Here is a 23,564-nt window from a genome sequence, read left to right as displayed (position 1 = left end):
ATGGACCAGCCTAAAACCGGTCAGTAATAAATTTTGTTAGAATTAGGCACTGTACTTTTGATGATAATTGGTCGGCCTAAAAACAACAGTGAAAGCATGAATTTAGATTGTACTCGATTTCACGTCATTTGGGTCACGGCACTGAGCAATGGCAGCTTCAGGCCACTTTCTTTTGCTGAGCGAGAATCCGGCGCCGGAAATCAAGCACTTAGCATGAAGCAGCAGACAACGACGCCAGTCACTCCCGTTTTTTCAGCAGAACAATATCAGTGTAAGGATCTCTGAATGGTCGTAGTCTGCATGGTTTACTGATTTGCAATGAGAACAGGGATCTTTCTGGCTTAACACAGAGCATTCAGATACTTGAATAAATATGGTCAATGTGACCGAACCGCAACCCACAAGTATGTTAGAAACTTTCAGAGAGGGTTGGTAAACAATAGGTGGATTTATTGCTGGGCAACGTTTCACTTTTGACATAAAAGCTTCGTCAGACCAAGTGAGTAAGTAAGTAGGCTGATTCGGCTTTAAGGCAGTCAGGGAACGAATCCGTGAGACTTCTCATGACTAGCCGACTCGATCAGCGCTGGGTGTCCAGTCTAATGTTACTGTTTGTACCAGATCGAATGCTGAATTTCCGTAAACTGGTGGGTTTCTAACAGAATGGTCACATAATTTGATTTCAAGGTTTTTCTGGAAACATGGAACTGTAAAATGCCAATTTGGGTCGCGGAAATTCGTGAGTAAGATACATTGGGAATGATCACGTGAACTTGTCAACGATAACGTCAACGCTAAGCCCATGGTAGCGTACGCGATTCAAAAGGAAGTATATGTCATGTCTATCTGTTTGGTCATGGAAAATCAATTATCCTTGACTTACTTGCTTTGAAAGATGAACAAACCAAGCCGACTGATAGATCCACATCTTCCTGTTGCGATCACTTCATCACACATTGTGTATACATTATGAGCATAGAGCAGAAGAGGATGGACGCAACAAGACCCTTTATTTAGTCCACTTATCTGCCACACTTTAGAGGAGTTACTCCTACCGGTTTTCCAGTGGATGACAAATTATGTATACTTTAAAAAATCAAACTAATTTAAAACAGCATGTGCGCTTCATTTGGAAAGTGTCAGTGTAGGGGTGAATTGAATGAATAGGTATGTGAATAGTGTAGAAACACTTCGGAGTTAAGCTCTTTCCCAGTTTCGTCTTTTGCGCGGAAGATTACCATTATTTTATCAACTTAAGTGTAATTAACTCAAAGCCTATTTAGGAGACAGAAATTTTAGACACGAATTGAGGAATGTTTCCTGATACACGTGCAAGCGCTTCTTTAAGACAACCAGGCAGATTGTAATATTTGGTCTGCTCTGGAAGCAGAGGAATATCGCCTGCTTCGAGGCGTGGTTTCTTGTTTTGTGAGGCACGCAGGAGAGAGTAAATGAGTTGACATCATGTTTTACCGTCCATTTTCAGGCAGCTTCATTTTCTGCTAGCCATCTACAATTCGTTGCCGATTTGGCTGGCGACAACAAAAATTCCACGTTTTCCCTTGTGTTAGACTTTCCAGGTTATTGGCTCCTCTTACAGGTTAGATATCAGGCTGTTTGTACCTGATAGTTTATCCTATGGTGTTAGGTCCTAGATCCCCAAAGTCATTCGAAACCAATTTACTGGTTTGTTTTCTGTGACATACCCCACTTGGCGGTGGGTGCAATTTCACATAACTTTGTCTCTCCACACCTTCACAGGAAGAATTGCACAGTGATACAAGTGACATTGCGCTCAAAAACGTTATTAATTGCTCCAAAAAGTGATTGAGTGAGTGACTGAGCAAACACTCCATTAGAAAAACACTTGCGCCGGTCATCGTGATATATGGACTGTCTTTTTTCACGGTGATTCTAAAATATGTTTAGTCGACCAAATCGGTTCACTGCTTCATGGAACGGCCTTATGCTGCTCAGCTTGTGCCTTCAAATTATGCTCTCTGAAACAGACCAATGTTCAATGGGTCACGTCTCATTTCAGTTGGTGACTTTTATTTGAGTACATCACTGACGCTTTTGATTAGCCACATGCGGTCGAATGGTATGTTTCTCAGCCAGTAACCAAGACCTTCTGGGTTGGAATCTTCCCACAGGTTCTTGATGTACTCACTACCAAAGACTCTCGGTAATGATAAATTGGATTATACTGCCACTTGGCCTTCTGGTGTAGAGTGCCGCCACAGGCAAAATGAAATTTCAGCGTGGAAATTCAGCATCTCCCAGTAATGTAAACAGGCAAGAAAGCCATCTACAAAACAATGACATTCGAAGATCTCCATGGATTATTTCATCTCAGTTCAGCGAAGCATTTTGTCGCCCGTACCGGAAGCAAAACGAACAGCGAGCACAAACACTGCAATGCACTGAATTTCAAGCGTCTCCTAGTTTCCGCGTGGCCCAAGCAGAGTCATCCGTCTGATCAGCAAAATGACCTGAACGGAATTTCGCATTCCCCAGGCACAGTAATCTGATCATAAATTCAGTAAACAACAGCCTTAATTAAGGGAGATTTTGAAGTTCTGGACTTCCTAGAAGGTAATGGAGAAAGGAACAGTGACAAAAATAAATGGCCTCAGCATAAAACTACTCACAAGGTTGCTGAAAACTTTTCGACTGCCTACAATCGGTCTTGTTCTTTTTAAGGCTCTCCAGGTAGGCGCACTCGCTAGGTTCTCATGGCCTTAACAAGGTTCCTATCCCACTGGTTCGTGCAGATCCGCCCGGCTAAGTTGCAGAAGAATGCTACCAGTCTGAAATTTTTAACCGTTAATACGATGTGGACTGGAAGCCAATGGCTTTTGATGCGTCAATTAACCTGGGTTTACCCCAGGCCTACCTATAGTTTTTTGTAGCTAAACTGTGATTCACCGCTTCGCATTTCGCGCGAAAGCTCATGATAAACCTGTGAATACAAAAGCGACCATCTTGGTTAGTGAGAGATGTCCGTAGGAAAAATTGCATCGCTCATTATGTATCTGGTCAGCTGTTTTTACCTACTTGTCTCAGCTGCACCAATTGTGGCTCTGAAGACCCTAAACTTTTGAACAACAAGGATAGGAACGGCAGCTCTCCGGTTTCTGGTTCACTCCAGTTGTGCTGCTCCCATTTTCCTCAGTGGTTCAATACAATTCGTCGTGTTTCATCAAATGACTTTGTTTTGGGCTCTCTGTTTTTATATGGCCGTCTTCATTTACTTAGTTTTAAAGAGTGAGACTGTGTTTGTATCGAGCTGAACAGTAGGTTGTATTGACACAAGTACTGGGGCCGTACTCCCTGAGATATGTACGGGGACAGTGGTGTCCGGTAATATATGGAAATGTTGGTAGCTTGGATGGATTCATGGGCTGTCGGTGAGGTGGTAGTTGATTTACCTGTCGAGATTTGCAACTAACGTGCAAACGGTTCATCATCATGCAGAAAAGCATCGTCTTTCGCTGCCTCTCACTCGATTTTGGAGTTTGCAAACAAAACTGCTGTTCTCTGTCCAGGTCAGTGATAAAACGTTTGTAGGGTGGTTGCAAAGCCCGCTGAACCATTGAAGGACCACCACTGAAAGATTCGAGCTACTAACACGCGGTTTTATCCGATTTTCTGAGCGTCTTTTGAAGGAGTATCCCCAACTCCTGACAATGCGCGTACGTGGGTTAATCTAGCTTGTATATTCGTTGTTTTGGATGGATTTCATTGCTTGTCTTAAACCGATTGTGATAGTTCATCTCCAAGCTAGCGAACTGCGTGTCTCATACGTCAAGGCTTGCTAACGTGTGATGAGGGAACACATCAGGATAAACTATGGAAAGAACGTTCCCAAAAAACATTCTTTTCAGTTTCTTGAATGGTGAACGTAAGCCACCGTTAGAAAACGTCTAAATTTTCTAAATCATCATTGAATGGAACAATTAAAAACCGCCTTTGAAGCAAGAGAACCGGATCAACAAATTGTTCCTTTTTCATGTATTTTTTTTAGCAAGGGACAGTTTTGACCGCACCATTGAGTGGATCCGGAAAATTCGGGATGAACGAGATACAAGTAGTCTGATATTCCTGGTTGGAAACAAAGTTGACTTGGAAGAAGAGAGGTAAGTGTGTAGTTTCATGAAAGAACGTTACCCATATGGTTTACGTGCCAAATTTGGATAGCAATACTCTATACCCCTCGATTATATCTATGCGCTAGTGTTTTACGTTCAAAGATTTCCATGTACACCGAGGTTCTTTACTTCCAAGACGCTAGCTGCCATTGCTACCACAATATGTGTAAACGATCGCTTGTGGATGCGCAGAAACTTGGCCTTCATCTATATTTTTCCTCGCAGTTTCTGAAAGATTCTTTGGAAAGCCCAATTCAAATATCGCCAACACATGGTGACCTGTAGAGAAGTATTCCTGGGTTTGAATTTTGGATGGGAGGTCCTGTCAGTTGAATCTAGGCCTGTGTGAACTTGGATAAAAAATTTTGAAAATTTCGAATGTGTTGTGGAGTGGAAAAGCTACGGTTTGATTATTTTCATTCAGTGAGATAATCACAACAAGTTGCAGAGGATTATTACTTTAGTCCACTTTTACATCTAAATGAGGAACGGTGACTATTTCCTCATCCAGAAAACATCCTCTGGAATTCTCATGAAGGGAACTACCCACAAGGTTACTGAAAACTCTCCGACAGCCCACGACCGGTTTCGCCCTTCTTGGGGCTCGTCAGGTAGACGCAGTCTCCGAGTTTCCGCCAACCTTATGATGTACTTGAACCCAAAGTGCACTGTTCTCGTGAAGTACACTCATTTGCAAATCAATTTGGTTTTCACGGGAGACTCAATTGAATCTCTCGTTTATGATTTCCTCCAGCTGAATGTGCTGCACACAGGCCGCCTCATGATTCAGTTGGCACGATATTCGAGATATCGCAGTGTATTTTCATAAAGGAAACTACTCACAAGGTTGTGCACAACCAACAACCCCCCGCTACGCACTACTACGCTCCCCAATAATGCACTAATGATGTCATCTCAATTGGTGATGAAGTGTTTGCAACCAAATTGCCCAGCTCAGCAAACAAGCCAACGACCATCTACGCTACTTGAGCTACCGACATTTTCCTCCAAAGAATGGTCACTGTCATCTAAAACTAATACTCAAGTAGAACAAAAGGTTGACATAAACTTGGGGACTGCGCCCACCTGACGAGCACCAAGAAGGGAGAAAACGGTCATGGGCTGTCGAAGAATTTTCAGCAAACTTATAAGCAGAATAACACGTTAATACTCCAGCCTTAAATATATTTCATATACGTGATTCATAGATACCTTATCAATATAGTAGGTCTCTTTGGCATTCGTCAGTCCTTATTATTTGGGTCAGGAGAAGTAGTGGTCTTCTTGTCTGGCTGAACTCGAAGAAGAACCACTAAACACCATGTGGAACAATGGAGATTATCCAGAGGAACGCGAGACCTATGGAAATATCGTGCATCATCCTATCCTGCTCCCCATCTGTGTTACTTTCACTCGGTATTCCAATTATTAAATGATCCAACAATCGATGTTGTGTGGCTATCCGAAGGTAGTTTATCGGGTAAGACAGTTCAATTCAGTTGTACCTATGACCTATTTTTTCGGAGTGATAGTTAGAAAGTAGCAAATCTGAATTGTTGGCTCAGGAAGTTCCCACCTGATGTGGACTTCGTGAGTGAAGGATAATCAGTGCTATAACCGGTCCGATTCAATTACGTTGCTGACCAGCCATTCGTTGACGAACGGTCTAGTTTTCAGCTACAAGCCAGCGAATCGAATTCAAAACATGTCCGCTCTTGCTGATTCACATTGAGGAGAGAACAGCTGTACAGTACCTATTGCATTTTAGTCATGGATCAACATCCAACACCCCCTCGTTACACTAACTTTCTCAGTAGATTTTAATTTAGGGGATTAAAATGGATATTTACGAAGCTTTAAAGTGTTTTCACCTCGGCTGTGGGTTGCAAAGGAGAAGAACAAACCGTCTCCTCGGGATCGTTGTTTCCTCGATGGATAGAATTACTGCGTCAAATTGTAATAGGAGCCAAGGTGAAAGGGTAGTCAAGAGCGTGAATGTGTGGCTTCTAGGACCAGTCCGTTTCCCCCGGAGACTATTCTGCCCAGGTGGCTTTGTCTTCCGTCACACAGGCCATGATCGTCTTCCATGGTCCATTGACCGTTTGAAAGAGTACGGCAATTCAAATGAATAGTACCATGTAGAAAGGAAAATGGATGTTCATACTTGCCAGAGAACACCGTTTTGGACTAAACAAGGAAGAAATCTCTCTTTGAAGTAGATTTGGGAGAATCATTTTTTTCGAACAAGGGAAGGATCGTCTTTAAAAATCTTTTAGGTGTTCATGTCACGAGGTTTAAATCTGATTGACGAAGCCCCAGAACAACTTGATTGGTGTAAAATAAACAATGTATCTGCAGAAGTCTATGAAGATATTTGGACACCTAACATGAGATCAGGCATGTTTGTACGCCACAGATCTCGTGGACTCGAAAAGCCGCCGCAGTGGACTACAACTGAGTTCAGATAATAGACAAAAAGGTCGGTCAAAACGACCAGTCTAAAGAGGAGGTCGAAAAATCCATCCCGGTGGATGAGGCTAGTTGTAATCACTTTTTCAACTTAGCACGACGACACTGGTGAAACCTTTTCTACTTGATGCAACACATGACCTGACTCTATAGCAAATTTCACGATGATAGCTTGTTGCTCTGTGATGGACTTTCAAGATTTGTTTTATCAATGGGGTTCAGGTACAGTAACAATGGTGCTCAATACAGTGGTTCCAAAGGAAAGGGAAGTTTTGTGTTTAAAGAACTCCTGTCAAGTCCAAAACATGCGACGCTGAAGCGCAGTCACTATTCCCGAATCCACCAGAAATTCCTTCAGAGATGGACAATCTCAAACAGATTCTGTAAGAGGGGGCCAACTTCTTCCAACTGTACAGTCATTTGACTAAATAACTTCAACAATTCTCTCTGCGCGGAAAATAGTCTGTATTTAGGTGCATGTAATGGCCTTGTAGGAATGTTGTCCTAACAAACTTGCTAATGCATTTTTAAGAACGTGCGGTCGGTTGAGGGTTTTTATATCCAACACTGTTCTACTCTTGTACATTTGAAAAAAAATGTACTGTAATTGATTGAATTAGCGATCATGAGTGATGGAATTAATTTCAAGAACTCTGGTAGAAGCAAATGAAGTCAGAAGCTACACTTACCCGCATGTCTCATCACCTGATCAGTGTGATGTCAGATTTCGTTTTAATTGACTCCAGAGGACCAAACTTTAGTTTCAAGTTGGCGGAATCTCCGGTTTAAGCCAAGTTCTGAAAACTGTCATCATCCAAAAATTAGTTTTATGCCATGATGACCTGATAAACAGCACAGTGAATTTATAAGGGGGGTGAACATTCAGTGAGCGATCGTTAGTCGTCGACGCGTGAGGAGGTCTCATCTCATTTCAGGTTCCACCCGTGCTATCACGTGAATCCAAAAACAGTTAATTATTCACCTTATTGATTTGGCTTTACAACTTTTGGTGGCACCACAAAACGTTTAGCTAAATATATTTCAGAACTTAGGAACTGTGAGTAGCTTGGAACTATCTATCGAACGTTTTGGGAGATAATAAGATTGCCTTAAGTTGAATTCCGTTCGGTGCAATCGATCTGTTATCAATCCATCATCGACAACGCAGAGATATGTCTCGTGGCCCTAGTCTGATTGGAGAAACCACAAATCGAGCTATTTCTCTCTGTTCTTGGTGACTTAGTGTTTACGTGATCTTCTAAAGTAATCTGCTAAAAATGGAAAGGAAGTTTTATAGGCGGGAGGCCCTCATCAACGAGGAATCATGTGACGTGAACCACGTGATAGGGGAACGAGTGATGCGGTATCATGTATAGGCGCAATTTGATCACAGCTGATGAATAACAGTCTAAGACTACTAAACAAAAGGTCTCAGGTTTGAATCCCTCGATAGATTTACGACGTGCGCGGTAGGGATGCTCACAAACCAACTGCTAAGCGGTTGATCACTGTACTTGAAATTCACTTGTGACTCGTATCAGTGAAGGCATTCTGGTTATGGTCAGAAGCTGAAACTGGATATTTTCCCTAAAACTGATGGTGGCGAGCGCTAAACGTTTTTTCGGATGATATCCCATAGCAAACACTTGTTCTCTCCCACAGGGTTATCACCACAGAAGAGGGTATCGAATTGGCCAAAAAGGAGGGTATCTTTTTCCTGGAAACCAGTGCAAAATCCAATATTGGTGTACAGAGGGTGAGTTGTACAAAGACGGAAACAAACGGTACCCATTTACTCCCTTTGAAATGGTAATCAGATCCTCTATGACCATAACTAAGACCAGAATAATGTAGAAACAACAAAAGCAACAGGTATTTTGAAGGATGTAGTTTCTCCAGCCTTTATAAAGAAACCATAAGTTTTTTTGTGGAGGTATGTCGACAAGCGAATGTCTCGCAGCGACGTGTTTTTTAAAAGTAGAACTTACGAAATTGCTGACATTTCATTTGACGAGACGAAAGTTAAACTCAACGACGTTGCCACTTTTCGGCATGTAAAGAAAAACAAACGCTCGCAAACAAAAATTAAAAAAAAAACTGAAGAGATCCACACTTCCAAACAAACGGCCGAGGACTAGTGGAGGTGAGAGCTCACGGTGTGTACATTAACCGCTCCGACGGGCTTCCAGAGGTGTACAATTAAAGAAATTTACGGCCAATTGTACCCCAAGAAAACTGTTGCCCAACTGTTAGCCACACAAATAGAAGAGAGACAACGCAGCACATGTCACACTCGGTCCAATCAAGCTTCGAGTACAGTGACCTATAAACAGCCAATCACCTTACGGGTTGGCGGTTCTCTTTACAAACTGTGCGCAAGTATGAAAAAGCAGTTACGCACGAAGCATGTGTTAATGATGTTCCCCTGAGTGGGCGCGAAACGCCTGAAAATCAGTCGTCACTCTCGATCAACAGATAAACAGCCACCAATAGAGCGACCATTCAGCTTTTCCGTTTCCATTTACTCATCATTACTTGGATTGCTATGTAGTCGTCACTTGCAATCATCTCTTTTTTGTTGGGGCATTCAAGAACAATGGTCAGAATCTATCACCAGAATTTTACGCTTTTTCTGACCCAAACATGTTTGGGTCATTGTTGGAAAAAATTGGAGTTCATCATTTCTGAATTGTAATTGATTGTTTTTCGAATGATCCGGAACCTCATGGTTTACTTTAACATCAATAGCTGAGCCCCTTGAAATACAACTAGTAATTTGGTTGGTTGTGCGTTAATTTCAACCGAAAATAGATTTCTTCTTGCAAAACTTGAATTTACACATGTGATCTTCTGACATAGGCGTGTTTTTCGTCTGTTTTGTTCACCCCAAAGTACAGCTAATTCCAAAGGTTTCCATCATACCTCCGAAAAAGTCCAACACGGGACGTTAACCCCACCTAGTTTAATGATTTCTACGTCGGGTGCATGCAATTTACAGCAGTTTGTTGGTTGTTGTAGCCTTAATACAGTTTCCAACTTTCCAGAGAAGTTGTGCACTGATGAGAAATTAAGTGGAGATAACTTATGTGCTCCTCTGTGAGCCTACGTTCCTTCAGTGCACATGTCACGGAGAAAACGCTGACAGTATTCATCATACATATTCACCAGAACGTTTGTATCAGGTCGAAAGGATTCCTTCTTTGGAACAGTAAGAAACAGATGGCATAATTTTGTGTGAAATACCATACAGCAATAATGCAAATTCTATTTGCATTACGTGAGTGACATGCAACTTTCCACATACGAAGCAGTACGCAGCTTCTCTAACCCATTATCTCGGGTGGGTTTCGTGTTCTATAAACGTAGTCCTACCGCTCCATTGCGTGTGTTATTGATTTAACAGGGAGGAAACTTGTGAATCACAGCCAACACGCAAAACAAACGTACAAGGTTGAATAGATATATATCAGACACGCCACGGAAGCAACCGGGGGTGCGTGCTTCTCCGGAAGTAGGGATTCATAGCAATTTATGTGGGTTGAAGAGAGAAAGAAGCCCCAGTGAGCCCCACCGACGCTTGTTTATGAACTGATCGGAATAGCAAGCACTGTGCACTACAGTGGTCTTCCTTTTAGAGGACATCGTTCCCGAGTGTAACATAATCCATGTGACCCATTCGGTGCTAATGGCACGGTGCGTGAGGATAGTGAGAGTGTACGGAGGTCGCTGTGTCTGAATATTCATTGGCCATGTGTGAATGGCCACGTGTTAGGGCCTGTACGCACAAGTCTACGGCCAAATACTTTGGTAGAACTATCAATGGGTGATGGCCATCCCGGCGTGCCCGCCAAGTATGTAGTACATACACTATGGAAGCATCAGAGGTAGGGATTCAGGACAATTTCTGTAGATAGGAAACTGAAATAATCCTCATGAACCGAAGCCCAGGAAGCAGGGTTGTAGATCGTCATTACTTATAAATCAATTGAAATGACAAGCGCGTTTCACGTCGTCCCAGTGTAGTTAGGCTAGAGTGTACGGTCTCCCGCGAATGCAGTCAGTTTCAGCCTGCAAAGTTCTTGCTACTGTGGCTCAAATATGTCTGCTTCGTTGTGCCACAAAAGTACTGGGTCAATCCAGAGCCCACTGCGGAGTCGATATTGGTCGAAATTCTGTGGCATGCTACAAGATAGCGTTAGCTATCAGAAAATTGCATTTCACTATCGAGAACTATGTATAAGGTGACTTGCATTCCAGCCAGAATGGTATAACGACAGTCTACGGAGCAAAGCAGCCGCAGAATAACATCGATAATCATCTTCTCGAAACTGAAAGTTATAATGAAACTAATATTGAATGCAGCAAACGAGAAAAGCCCATTGTTATCTGGTGCAATTCTAGAGTATTTCGATTATTATCCATTCTATATGAACTCACACCGTACATATGAGCTACTTTTTCGCAGTTTTCATTCTGTTAACTAGGGCTTCAGAAAACAAAATATCACCTTGTTGACCCTCATGGCTAATGACCAGTAGATAAACAAGGCCCGGTCGAATCAGTAGAAGCGACTAGTTGTTTGTTTTCAACGGAGATTTCGTCCCGTAAGTGAAGGCGTTCTATGCTGAAAAACCGAGAGGCACAGCTGTATGATCCTTGCTGGGAATGATCAGCAATGTGTATCTCATGAATCTCCCGGGAGATTCGAAAACGCAACCCCCAAGCTAGTAAGTAGGTTTAGAGTAAACAAGTGCCTGTTCAGCAGTGTGATGAACTCGCACACTTAGACTGGATATAATGCTAGTCATCCTTTGCTCACGGAACCAACATCACGTGATCACGTATTGACCAGCTCCTCGGACTGCAACTTCTCAGACGAAGCGTTGACTATCTTGTGAATTAATTCTTCCTTCTGGGCTACTTATATTTTTGTTGGTAGTGTGGTGTTATTCCGCAATCATTCCTCATTCACAACCCTAGGTGTAGTTGGAGTCGAAGCTAAACATAACAGTAAACTTTTCTCTATCCATCATATCCAGCAATTTTTCAAGCCCGCTGGGCTAAATCAGCTGATTTAGAGTGCTCATTCATCTCCTACTTGCAGTGTTGTTTGGTCATGAACAGCCAGATAACTACACCGGAAACGACTGTGGCCCAATAAGAAAGAGGCGATCAGTAGACACCTGGCAATTATTGATGTCTGCAAAAATCTGTGACTCCTACCGTCCAGACTATTACTATATGTTCAGCGCAACGGCTTTGGGGGTGACTGCCATCACATCTAAGTAGAATATCGACCAGTGATTTGTTGTACAATTCTTATTTTATTCACACTTGGTTGTGACATCCGGTCTCCAGAAGCGAACAACTGTCTTTCTTGTTCATCAACAATGTCACTGTTATTCGCTGACAATATCAAGCCCGTTTCCAGTTGACAGTTTGGAAATTATCTTCACTGGGACTTATTTAGCTACAACTATTTTGGTTACTGAAGTTGGCGTGGCCGCATAGCCGAAAAACTTTTCAACTTTCTGAGTGCACACATCCACGTGAACGGCATACAAGTAGTGATTTCTTTGAAAAGTTTGGACTTTGTTGAACCTGTGTTTACAGTATTTAACTTTGAGCAGTACCAATTTGTTTGCGACATTAATTTGGCTACTAGATGATGGAATCCTGTCTTCTTCTTTGTAATGTATAACAACCAATTTAGAACATGTTCACCCGTTCAGACCTCATGATTAAACTTCGTCTTCAGCGCGTTTCAGAAATGGAGCGACAAGACAATGATGCTTGATGCACAGTCACTTTCTACTAGCGTCTGCTTGTTGGAACTGAGTTTTTAGATCACCATCTGGAATCTCATCCATATGTCATCACTCTGCTCAACCCTGTTTTTAAAAAACTTATTTTACTGTATGCTACGGATGTCAATTTTTATTTGGGCGAATACTTTACTACCAGCTCCGACCGATGTTGTTCTTAGTAAATTTCGGAACTCGACAGAATCTGACGTGATAAGCCCATCACTCACCATGAGCTTCCACATACGGCCTAAATAGCTGATGTCTGTTGTTAATACTTCTCACGGGAACATTTCACTTTGAAAAAGCAGACAATGTTCCCTCTCTGTCCTGATGTGTTGCTCTCCAGAACTATCGATGGTATCAGGCGTTGGAAATCCGCATAGAAATCCGAACTTTACGAGTTTTTGTCCTGCGCAGGAGAAATTTGAATCCATCCATCATTTCAGTATTTCAGAAAGCTGGAAGACAGATTTGTAGCTGGGATACACTAGCGAAGGAAATGAAGCCGCTCGAAGGTGTATTGCGACGAGATAGCTACCTTGACTGTCTTTTCAGAAAACACCTCACTCTGAGCGAAAACTTCAACTGCCGTGCCGAAAAAGTACCCATATTTTGACCCAATACTGTAGCCCGTACTTTTGGTCTAATTAACAAAAGACTGCCGTGGAGTTGTAATGCAATACAGCTACATGCATGCATTACACCAGTCCAAATACCAGCGTTAATTTCATTGGGGAGTTGTGGTACCTACATGGTCACCTGGAGTTGGGGTGGTGCGTACATCGGTAGAAACTGATAGCAAACCTAAAACACGAGCAACGGCCACATGCCCAGGAAAATTCTGTGTCGTGTCAGCTGACTATGATTCAACTCTGATCAAATCCAGAGACCAAACAACTGCGTTCGCGAAGATCTGAATTCAGCCCGTCGTTCAAGGTCTCAACACAAAACGAGCTGTTCCTTCAGACCATGTTGATAAGTTATTCCACGTCAGTCTGCGCTCGGAATGGGATGGTATTTTTCCGATAATACCCTGGTTTCACTAATTGGTGACAATGTTTTAGATTTGCGTAAATGTTGTGAACTGTACTACCATATTGCCTTTCATACTACTGTATTCGTTTTGTAATAGAAGAGAGTGTGTGAAATGTATTCAATCCGTGACTTTCTTGTTCTTATCCCTTGTTTCAACCTGATCAGAACAAAACGCTTTAGATAACACGACGGTTTGCGAGTCAGATGACCCGAGTTTGGTTGAAGATGTACGCTGTTTGCTTTACTGTTTAACAAGTGGAACTAGAGTTCACTGCCATGTTTTGCACTACCGTCAACAGTAAGATAGTGGTACCCTGAGTAGTGCCCAAAATCGGTTGAAATGAATTCAGCCTGGAAGATCATTTTGTCTCAGAATCAGAATGTCGTTTCGATATAACACCTAAAGCTTCTTGATCACTCTGACAGAGAAGCGCTTTTGATACAATCAACCAACTCAAATAAACTGTGCAAATTGAGTCTTCCTTGTTATTGTCTTAATGTTTCCACATAAGAATAAATGTGAGATGGAATCCTCTACAACGTGTTCTTCCACATTTTATTTCAAGGATAGACGCAGAGCGAAACCATAATCCAACGCACTCACCTAATGACTGACTTTGACCTAGCTCGTCGTCAGGTTCATCTGCATAAAAGCTGTCACAGTTTGCTCGTTCATACGTATACTTTCAAAAGGATTTACTAATCAATCAATAAAGACAACAATCCAAGGACATTGTGTTAGTCAGTGCTCAGTGAATACAGCTCGGGAAAGTCAGTAAGCGAACATGTGCTACAAAGTAGTATTGGGACCGGATGCGGTTGCGCGTATCTCTCGATGAGTTGGGGTTACGCCGAACTTATTACTAACTTTCTCACGTCTCTGAGTATTTTTGCTTGTGGCTTTTCATTAATTTATTACTTGTTGGTTTGGTGCGTTTGTGGCAAGTTAGTAACTAAGCCCGGACCTAGAAATCTATCTGCTTAAATTTGCTTCGAAAGAGCTAACGGATTAAGGCAATCCGGTTGTCAAAGCTGAATGAGCATCCCCATATCACCTGTTGCCTCCGTTCTCTAGGTGTTGTACACGTCTGGCTTCATCAAAATGGCCTAGGTGGTACTTTAAGCGGCCGATTTGTTTGCAAAGTCCCGTTCTATGTCTTGGGTACCAAGTGCGACTACAAGGGCATCAAACTATCATCCTGTCTCTAACCTCAGTGAGTTTTGCTGAGGATTTTGGCACGGGTAGTTCGGTAACTCATTGGCAGCTGATCAGACGACTGTTGACTTGTTCGCCGAGCATGGATACTAACTTTCAGACGTTTCGTCACTATTCGAGGAGACATCAACAATGCACCCAACTGCACACTGATGATATCTCAGCGAATGATGACGAAACGTCTGTAAATCAGTCTCCATGCTCGGCGAACAGATCAAAAGTCACCTGGTCAACTGGCACTGAGAATTTTAAGCGCATGTTCTGGAATCGTAGGCTCGATATGGGTACGGATTGATGTGGTCTGTCACACTGTTCTGCCACTGTTCTAAAGTTTGTTCATACTTATCTTTTGCTATTTATCACAAAAAATAATTCAGTCGTTTAGTTTCCGTAGATGTTCAAAGCTCACCCCACGGCAACCTTTCGTCCAGCTTTGTAAAACTACTCGTTCAGGTTGAAGCTATATATCTCAATAATTGTTACTGTCAGTCGTTCCATCCAATGAATGAGTGTCATCTTTTTACTCATTTCGACAGCTTTTCAAATGGATCGGTCGAGAGATAATCAAGACAGGACGGTACACTGGGCCTCCGTCAAGTCGTATCCTTTTCTGATAGTAGCCGTAGCACGCAAACGGACAAAAACTGTAAGGAGTAAAACGGTGTTGACACTCAGATCTATCTCCAGCTCATTGTGTTTCAAAGTTCTGTCTACAAGCACTAACCAATGACTAGCGAGTCAGTCACTAAATGATTGGATCCTTAAGTTATTGAATTCATGAAGGCCACATGTAGCCTCGTGCGGTGTAGTCTTACTGTCAACAGTAGAAAACCTAATCACTGCATCTGCGGACAGATACCTCGACATCCATACGGTAGACGAGTAGCAGTTTATTAGATCACGTTCTCCTCTACTAGGAATCCGACCACTCTATGGAACATCTGACTTAATAGGCGAGAGATACAAGATGGTGTGGCTGACCGGTTAGACTAGAAGTTGTAACATCACGTTATTCAACCTATATTTCAAAACGCACCGGATAAACGTGTGCACCAAATCAGAGGTCACCTGTCTACACGCATGCCGGGTGTTCCTTGTCACGAAGCCGAGTTCCCCTGACTGTTCATTAGAGTTTCCTTTCCACGGTCCATGTCCCTGATGGTCTGTCTCTCGATTCAGACCTAAATTAGTAGGTCAAACAGTGCCTGACAACAATACAGTCTGCTTCGTTATTTTTCTCCCACTCTTACTGGTACTTCGTGCTTATTGGTGTTGCTCAGAAAACTGACACACCATCCTCTAAATGCGTGATCGCGTGGTTTTGGTTACTCATGTATACGTCGTTCATGTTACGTTTAATTACCATTACTTTCAATGTGTCGGTGAACCAAACATGTATGAAAGTACTTGTAAGTGCAAGCATATCATATGACCGCACTAGCGAAATCATGTGTTAACTTGTTTGTCTCTCTGTAGAAAAAACGAACATTATGCTAGTCATTTCAAAAGTTTCAAAACAATTGTCAAATCAAATACTGGTCAGCTGGTTTCCTGTAAGCCTGGATCAGCTGTTCACGGGGGCTGAAGTTACATTTTGGTATTTGCAGCAGTGTTATTGCAGGTGACCTCACTTTCAACACAGTTAGGTTAACAAGACTACCTTATACAGAACACTAATACTGGAATCCCGTTATGAATATTTGATAGTAAATGGACTAATCCTACTGTGTGGGGACAAAATTTTTCTCTCTCGCATGACAGCTAAGAATGACTGGTGAACTTTCCTCATAGTGCATTCACTACAAATAAGTTGTACCAAATAAGTGCTGCTTGTGAATACTCAACAAAACCTAGTTTTTTTTACTGTGGTCGTTACTCTCAGCAACCCCAAAATATCAGTTTGTTTTTGCACAGACAAATCCATGACATGACATCGTTTACTTATACACATTGTTGGAAACATAATAAAATAATCCGCTCATCCTGAATTGCCTAAGCATTGTACACAAATATCTTTGTGTCAAACTGCCACTCTGAATATGGCAAGCAGTTTATACAGCGGAAGCCTATTAGTCGCTTGCTATCTGGTAGGATTAATGTAGTATGGTCAGCTGGTTAAGGAGCATAACTTTGTGAAGAGAACGAACCATATTTTGTATCTCGGCTTCCACTGTTAAAAAAACAGTTTTCCATCCAGTCACTGGACGTTAAACGAAATTTCAAGCGGTTTCCTCTTTCGGTTTCTTAGTGCGGTTTCTCATTGCTGTTATAAGGGTGTCATTAGTGCACAGGACGTTACCATAACCGCGCAACAAATACATGGTCCAGCCGAGAAGTTCGTTGGGTCCGATCGTCAGTGGCAAGCTGTCGACGGATTTTGTAATACTCTTCTGAAGACGTCTGGGTAAGAGTCACGCTCTCCTCAATCATGAATTCTTCTGGTTTTACTCCAAGCCTCGGCAATGTTGATTCCAAGGAAGTCGGCCTGTCGTTCATGGTTAATTCACCGAAATTTTTCAGGGCATTTTCCAATTATGAAGTACTGTAGGTACAATAATATAATGATCCGATAATACAGTCTGGCGGGATTGATCTTCCCCGGAAACGACGTTTACAGTCGCCTGGTATTTACATAATTGGCAGACATTGCAGTGTCAATCCTAAAAGCATAATAAGTATGTGGATAGCTGTGTATTTGCTTGCTGATATTGCACTGACATCCCTAGGCCAGACTGACACCTTCACCAACCCCTGTTTTGCCAGCATTTCCAGTTGAGTCCTTCTTGCAATCTTGGGCTTCCCGCAATCCCCATCACTATTTGCGGATGAGGCACTGGTTTGTAAAGTGCTCACATCCTACGTCGGTATCAATCACTCTGCGAATATTTCATGCCGACAGAATCAGTATACCTAGTGAAGTTAAACGATCTTTAATGATATTCTCTAATAATGATGATGATATTTTACACCCATTGTGAAAGACGGTGAATCAAATGTTCACTGTCTGGAAGTCGCAATGAAATGAAAACCCATAAATCAGAGGTTGGTCGATGACCTTGAGGTCACATGGTTGGCAGTCGATGGGGAGATTTCAATACATTGAATTCGAAGCTATCATTTGATCCCGCATTATTTCGGAACTGGGTAGAACTCAGTTTGCGTTGTTGTGATTAATCGGTCGCTCAGTGTGCTTCGTGTACACGGCAGTGAGCTGCGCGTTGTGAGCCTTATAGTTTAATTGTTGGAGTAAAGCTTCCTCTCAGGTCACATGAGGGACCAATGGTAGCTGGTGATGGGAGTTGATAGGTGGGTCTCATTGGGGCGGTTAGCGATATCTCACTTTACACGGTTAGGCATATGAACCCTGATGTGTATTTTTCGAAACATGGTGCAGGACACTTAAACGATACGCCCATCTTTGCCATCTGCTTCAGCTAATCGCTTAAATGGTTTGTTGGTTAGTTAACACTTTAGGAGGGCAATTAATTGGTTACTTTACCCGAAAATCCAGATGGATTTTATATTTACACGTGGTTATTCCTTCAAAACAATCGGCCACGATTTTTTTCCTGACCGAAACCCACTAGAATGATGTAGTAGGATCAATCACCTGTCGGTCTGAATAACGGATGTTGACCGTTGGATGCATCACTCTGAGAACAATTTCGTCCATGTGAAAAAAACACTTCGTGCATCAGTTTGTTCCTAGCTATATTGTACAAAAGGAGATAAGATCATCAGCCCTTAAAAAGCTCATAAAGCAACTTACTTTTTCCGTCTACCTTGCTGTGATATTTCCTTAAAACGCTTCACTGCTAACTGGCGACTTTCCAAAAGGCACATCTGTCGTCGAACCGGAAGCAGAAAAGAAAAGTAGATGGCATTGCTGGTGCTGGTGAAAGCCTCAAGAGTCTCCACAGTGTGTGTCTTTATGTGTCTACAACTTTTTTACATAATTTTTTTAAACTGTTCTCTCCAACCGTAATACCTAGGAACCAGCGACCATGGTTTGTGGTGTCGCTGTTCAAATTCTACGAAAGGAGTCGAGGAAAGAAAAGTTGTAAGATATGTTTGTTAAAAGTTTCTGTGATACAGTATGCACAAACGGATATATTTATTTTCAAGAGAATACAATTTTAGTGGCTTGATTGTCGCGTTTGACTTGGTGGCTGGGAAATACAAATAAAAGCCCAATCAACTCCAACTTGAGCATGTGTCCAGGAGAAGCTAGATCCCATTTTTCTGGGTAGGTGTGTATGGCTAACAACTTTTCGGCAATGCAATGTTTAAACCCATATTATCCGACAATCTGTCTTGCTAAATGATCTTGATCGGCCCTAACTGGTTATTCATCTTACCGATAGCCTGTGTTCACAATTCGCAACTTTTCAGGAACCGTTTTTAGTGAATGAAGTGTACATATTTACCGAAAATACTTGCTCACCTGAAGTGAGTCCCAGAACGGTTCGGTTAGCCATTTAATGATAATTTAATATCGACGATAATTTGGACCATTCTAGCTTCATCGGGCACCAACTGTGACTACGAACACAGATCCGGATATTTGGTAGGCCATTTTTCTAGGATGAGAGCAACTGACCACAGGTTTCGAAGTGGTCCCTTGTAGTCTTCAGGGTAGCTTTTCTGTCTGGGATGCCGCGGTAGGATGACAGACAGGTGCTTCAAAGGTAAGAGATATAAAACAGGCTTCCACAACAGTTGCAAATGTTGTTGGGCAAGACCGAGAGCGTCTGAGTGCGAGTCCTGTCAGAAAGCAAATCCTTGCTCCAATCGAACACCTTCTGACGCTAAAGGTGACCGTGCTACTCCAAGAGCGAAAAATTGCTTCAAATCCAGGCCAGGTTGCTTTCAATCTGTTAGCAACATAACTTGGATCTCTTCGGCTGAAGATAGTTGTGGACGACTGGTCCATTCAAAAAAGGGAAGTTTACACAATACTCAGTAGGTCTCGGGCCTTCTGGAACCTGATCTTCTTCATTAAATGTTTGTTTTTTACATCTTATGGGGGCCCACGCTGAGGATCGACACAGAAAAATCAAAACTGTACATTCCATCGTTCTCGACCATTCACGAGAAATCTTCAAGACAAAGAGTCAAGTCCCTCGCAATGCAGCTCTTGACGTTGACAGGAGGCCTTTTTTCGGGGAGTAGTCCATCGCACCGAGGACCGGTTTTTTCGCAGTCAAAGTGTTAGTTACCAGAACTTTGTTGAGTTGAGCTAGACAACGCTCCCATTTACTCAGAAGTTAATAATCAACCGACTTCTCGCGAAATGCGGTTAGGCAACCCTACTAAATTCTTGAACACGAAAAATACAACAAAATGCGAAGGGCGTCTTAAGTGAGGCCAAATAACGAAAATGACTTTCGTCACTTAGTAAATGAACTGAAGATGAAAGCTACTGGGGAAATATTAGAAATATTTGGAGTTCGATCGATTCATTACTGCGTAAAACCGACGGAATATTGTACCAGACGGACAGACATATAAGATAGATAGATAGATAGATAGATAGATAGATAGATAGATAGATAGATAGATAGATAGATAGATAGATAGATAGATAGATAGATAGATAGATAGATAGATAGATAGATAGATAGATAGATAGATAGATAGATAGATAGATAGATAGATAGATAGATAGATAGATAGATAGATAGATAGATAGATAGATAGATAGATAGATAGATAGATAGATAGATAGATAGATAGATAGATAGATAGATAGATAGATAGATAGATAGATAGATAGATAGATAGATAGATAGATAGATAGATAGATAGATAGATAGATAGATAGATAGATAGATAGATAGATAGATAGATAGATAGATAGATAGATAGATAGATAGATAGATAGATAGATAGATAGATAGATAGATAGATAGATAGATAGATAGATAGATAGATAGATAGATAGATAGATAGATAGATAGATAGATAGATAGATAGATAGATAGATAGATAGATAGATAGATAGATAGATAGATAGATAGATAGATAGATAGATAGATAGATAGATAGATAGATAGATAGATAGATAGATAGATAGATAGATAGATAGATAGATAGATAGATAGATAGATAGATAGATAGATAGATAGATAGATAGATAGATAGATAGATAGATAGATAGATAGATAGATAGATAGATAGATAGATAGATAGATAGATAGATAGATAGATAGATAGATAGATAGATAGATAGATAGATAGATAGATAGATAGATAGATAGATAGATAGATAGATAGATAGATAGATAGATAGATAGATAGATAGATAGATAGATAGATAGATAGATAGATAGATAGATAGATAGATAGATAGATAGATAGATAGATAGATAGATAGATAGATAGATAGATAGACGGATAAATTGGTAGGTAGGTAGGTAGTTAGTTAGATAGGTAGGTAGATAAACGGCAGATAGATTAGATCCGACAGCGAGTCTTCGATGCTAGCATAATTGGAGTTGATCCAGAGAGTACCGCCAAACCAAGCGTAAGCAACTGTAGAACCGCAGCTTCGCAAACACCAATATTACTGAGAAATGGAGAATTTCTTTTCCTTCCAACCTCTGTGTGCTGATAAGTTGAGAAAAACAGTTTTTTGTTTTACGTTATCGCTGACAAAATTACAGATGTGTGTTAACAGATTTGTAAAACATAAACTATTACGAATATGTGTTAAGTTTGCTGACACTTGTGACTGGGACGCATGTCCATGGATGAGTAGCCTGTTCAAGCCTGTTTAACACCTCCTAATGTTTGCATCCAAAAGACAAGAATCAAGTCTCGAATCGGATCAAAACCCGTTCTATGGAGTTTTGTAGGCAGGTCTTTTGATCACCTAACACGGTAGGGCTATGAAGAACCAACTGGGAGATTTGTTTCCCAGTGCACTGTGTATGCTATGGAAAGAAGCATTCGGAATCGCGTACAAACGAATCGTTCGTTGTCAATTGGCGAGTGTCAGCTGGAGATCCCGACGCGTTTGAAGGTGGACCAACCAAAAACACGATTTTCTCAGTCTTGATGTTCAACGAAACACCGGTAAACATTTCTGCTGTGAGCTATTTACAATAATATTGATGAATTTCGCTTATGTTCCAAACCGATTCAACCAAAGATCTATGTTGGTTGGTAACCGCGCCTATCGATCGCTTCCAAGGTAGGTTGCACAAACACGTTCGTCCGTGTTACAATCATTCAGCTTACTGCCGCTATTGATGCTGAATTTGGCGATTTCATTGTGCACATTTTTTTCAAAGAACCTGAAGCACCGTAACAATAACAGCTCAATTAACTTACATTTGTAACCATTCAAAATCAAAATAATTTTGATAGTTGATTGCGGCTACCAAAACGATTGAGTTCCAATTGCGAAGTGTAAATTGTGCATATGCCTATCTAGTGAGGCGGCAGAACAGTAAGATACTTATTCATGTTTGAAAAAAAAGAAGTTTAAAATACTTGCTTTATATGGTGTATCGTAAGTCACGTGCAGCTCCCGGAAAGTCGCTACTAGCGCATGTATCCATCGAGGTGGTCCGGCCTGCCGAACATGTGGGAAGATGGATGACGTGGTATTGTTGTGTCTGACAAGTCACTTGAAGCGATAGAAGAGTATTGGTCAGAAGTAGAAGGTCATGCTTAGTTCAGGACTTAATCACAAGTACAGTTAGGAGTGAAAACTGTTAAGTTCAGATAATCACTTGCAACGTCTTTTGAGCGAACTAAATCTGTTGAAGCATACTATCGATGGCATTTGATTATCCAGATCAATGCAGTATCGACCAGACAGTGTTGGTACTTTATTTGATCAAGCTGAATGCCACTTAACTGCTTATCCTCAATTGGTCGAAGGACTGAACTGGTTTTGTTTGTTCTTCGGGTTTGGGACGAGATAAAACATCAAGTGGAGCGAACGTCTTTTGAACTAAAACTAAATGCTATCTATTCAACTCGTCCTTGGCGAAGAACTTCAAGACATGAAGGTTTTCTATCAAACTCCGCAGGCTATCTTCGTCAAAATTCTTTTGGAAATCTGGAATATTGCGTATGGCATTCAGCGGCTTGTTTGAAACCCAAGATCAAGACCGATGGCCGATATAGGGTCGGTCAATGGTAAACTAAATGCTATCTATTCAACTCGTCCTTGGCGAAGAACTTCAAGACATGAAGGTTTTCTATCAAACTCCGCAGGCTATCTTCGTCAAAATTCTTTTGGAAATCTGGAATATTGCGTATGGCATTCAGCGGCTTGTTTGAAACCCAAGATCAAGACCGATGGCCGATATAGGGTCAGGTCAATGGGAAACAGCTCCTTGTCTGCCTTGTCACCTGTTGCATCAGACCCAGCAGCCAGGCCTTCTTCTACCCATAACCTTTCAGGATTCTTCTAGACTCCAAAAGTAAGTGGGGTTAATAAGGTGAGATAGGCAGAATTTTGACGGTTTCTAGGATGAGATACCAAGTGAGAGCTCGGCTGATAACTTCGTGCGGATCCAGTTAAAGTTAACCCATAAAAAAGGTCCCCAATAATCCTGATCTCAGGGACTATTTAGCTTGCATAGAAACAAACATGAAGATATGGTTTCTTCACGACTGGGATGGTGTTGGTCTAAGTTATGACCTTTTGGAATCTCTGTTCACAACACATTTCCAATCTGTCGCGCCCGATGTCCTAAATCCGTTGGTCGGTCACCTCAACCATGGCAGCTTCATTATTGTGGAGGACGGAGTCAAAGGTCTTGCTGACATGCAGGCTGCACGCACCGAATGGCCTTTCAAGGTAGCCACTCACTCCATTCAGAAGGCGCAATAAGTTTGTGGGACACAACCAGCTTCCGTCAATTCCAG

The 23,564-nt window shown here is 41.7% G+C and overlaps 1 protein-coding gene across 1 annotated transcript in view; it reads left to right on the top strand.

Annotated features, from left to right (window-relative positions):
• T265_12657 (hypothetical protein) overlaps positions 1-23,529 on the top strand; it is a gene marked incomplete at both ends in the record, with an annotated part of 31,238 nt that extends 7,709 nt beyond the window's left edge. Inside the window, 4 exons of the mRNA XM_009164839.1 lie at positions 4,028-4,139; positions 8,283-8,376; positions 23,058-23,116; positions 23,259-23,529. Coding sequence (XP_009163103.1) covers positions 4,028-4,139; positions 8,283-8,376; positions 23,058-23,116; positions 23,259-23,529 — 536 coding nt within the window. The remainder of the gene's footprint in view (positions 1-4,027; positions 4,140-8,282; positions 8,377-23,057; positions 23,117-23,258) is intronic.
• Between the last annotated feature and the right edge of the window lie 35 nt (positions 23,530-23,564).

This window comes from Opisthorchis viverrini, assembly GCF_000715545.1.
Source record: "Opisthorchis viverrini unplaced genomic scaffold opera_v5_9, whole genome shotgun sequence".
In the NCBI taxonomy this organism is placed as follows: domain Eukaryota; kingdom Metazoa; phylum Platyhelminthes; class Trematoda; order Opisthorchiida; family Opisthorchiidae; genus Opisthorchis; species Opisthorchis viverrini.
The sequence above is the reverse complement of the archived record's forward strand: the minus strand, read 5'-3'. Positions and strand labels throughout refer to the sequence as shown.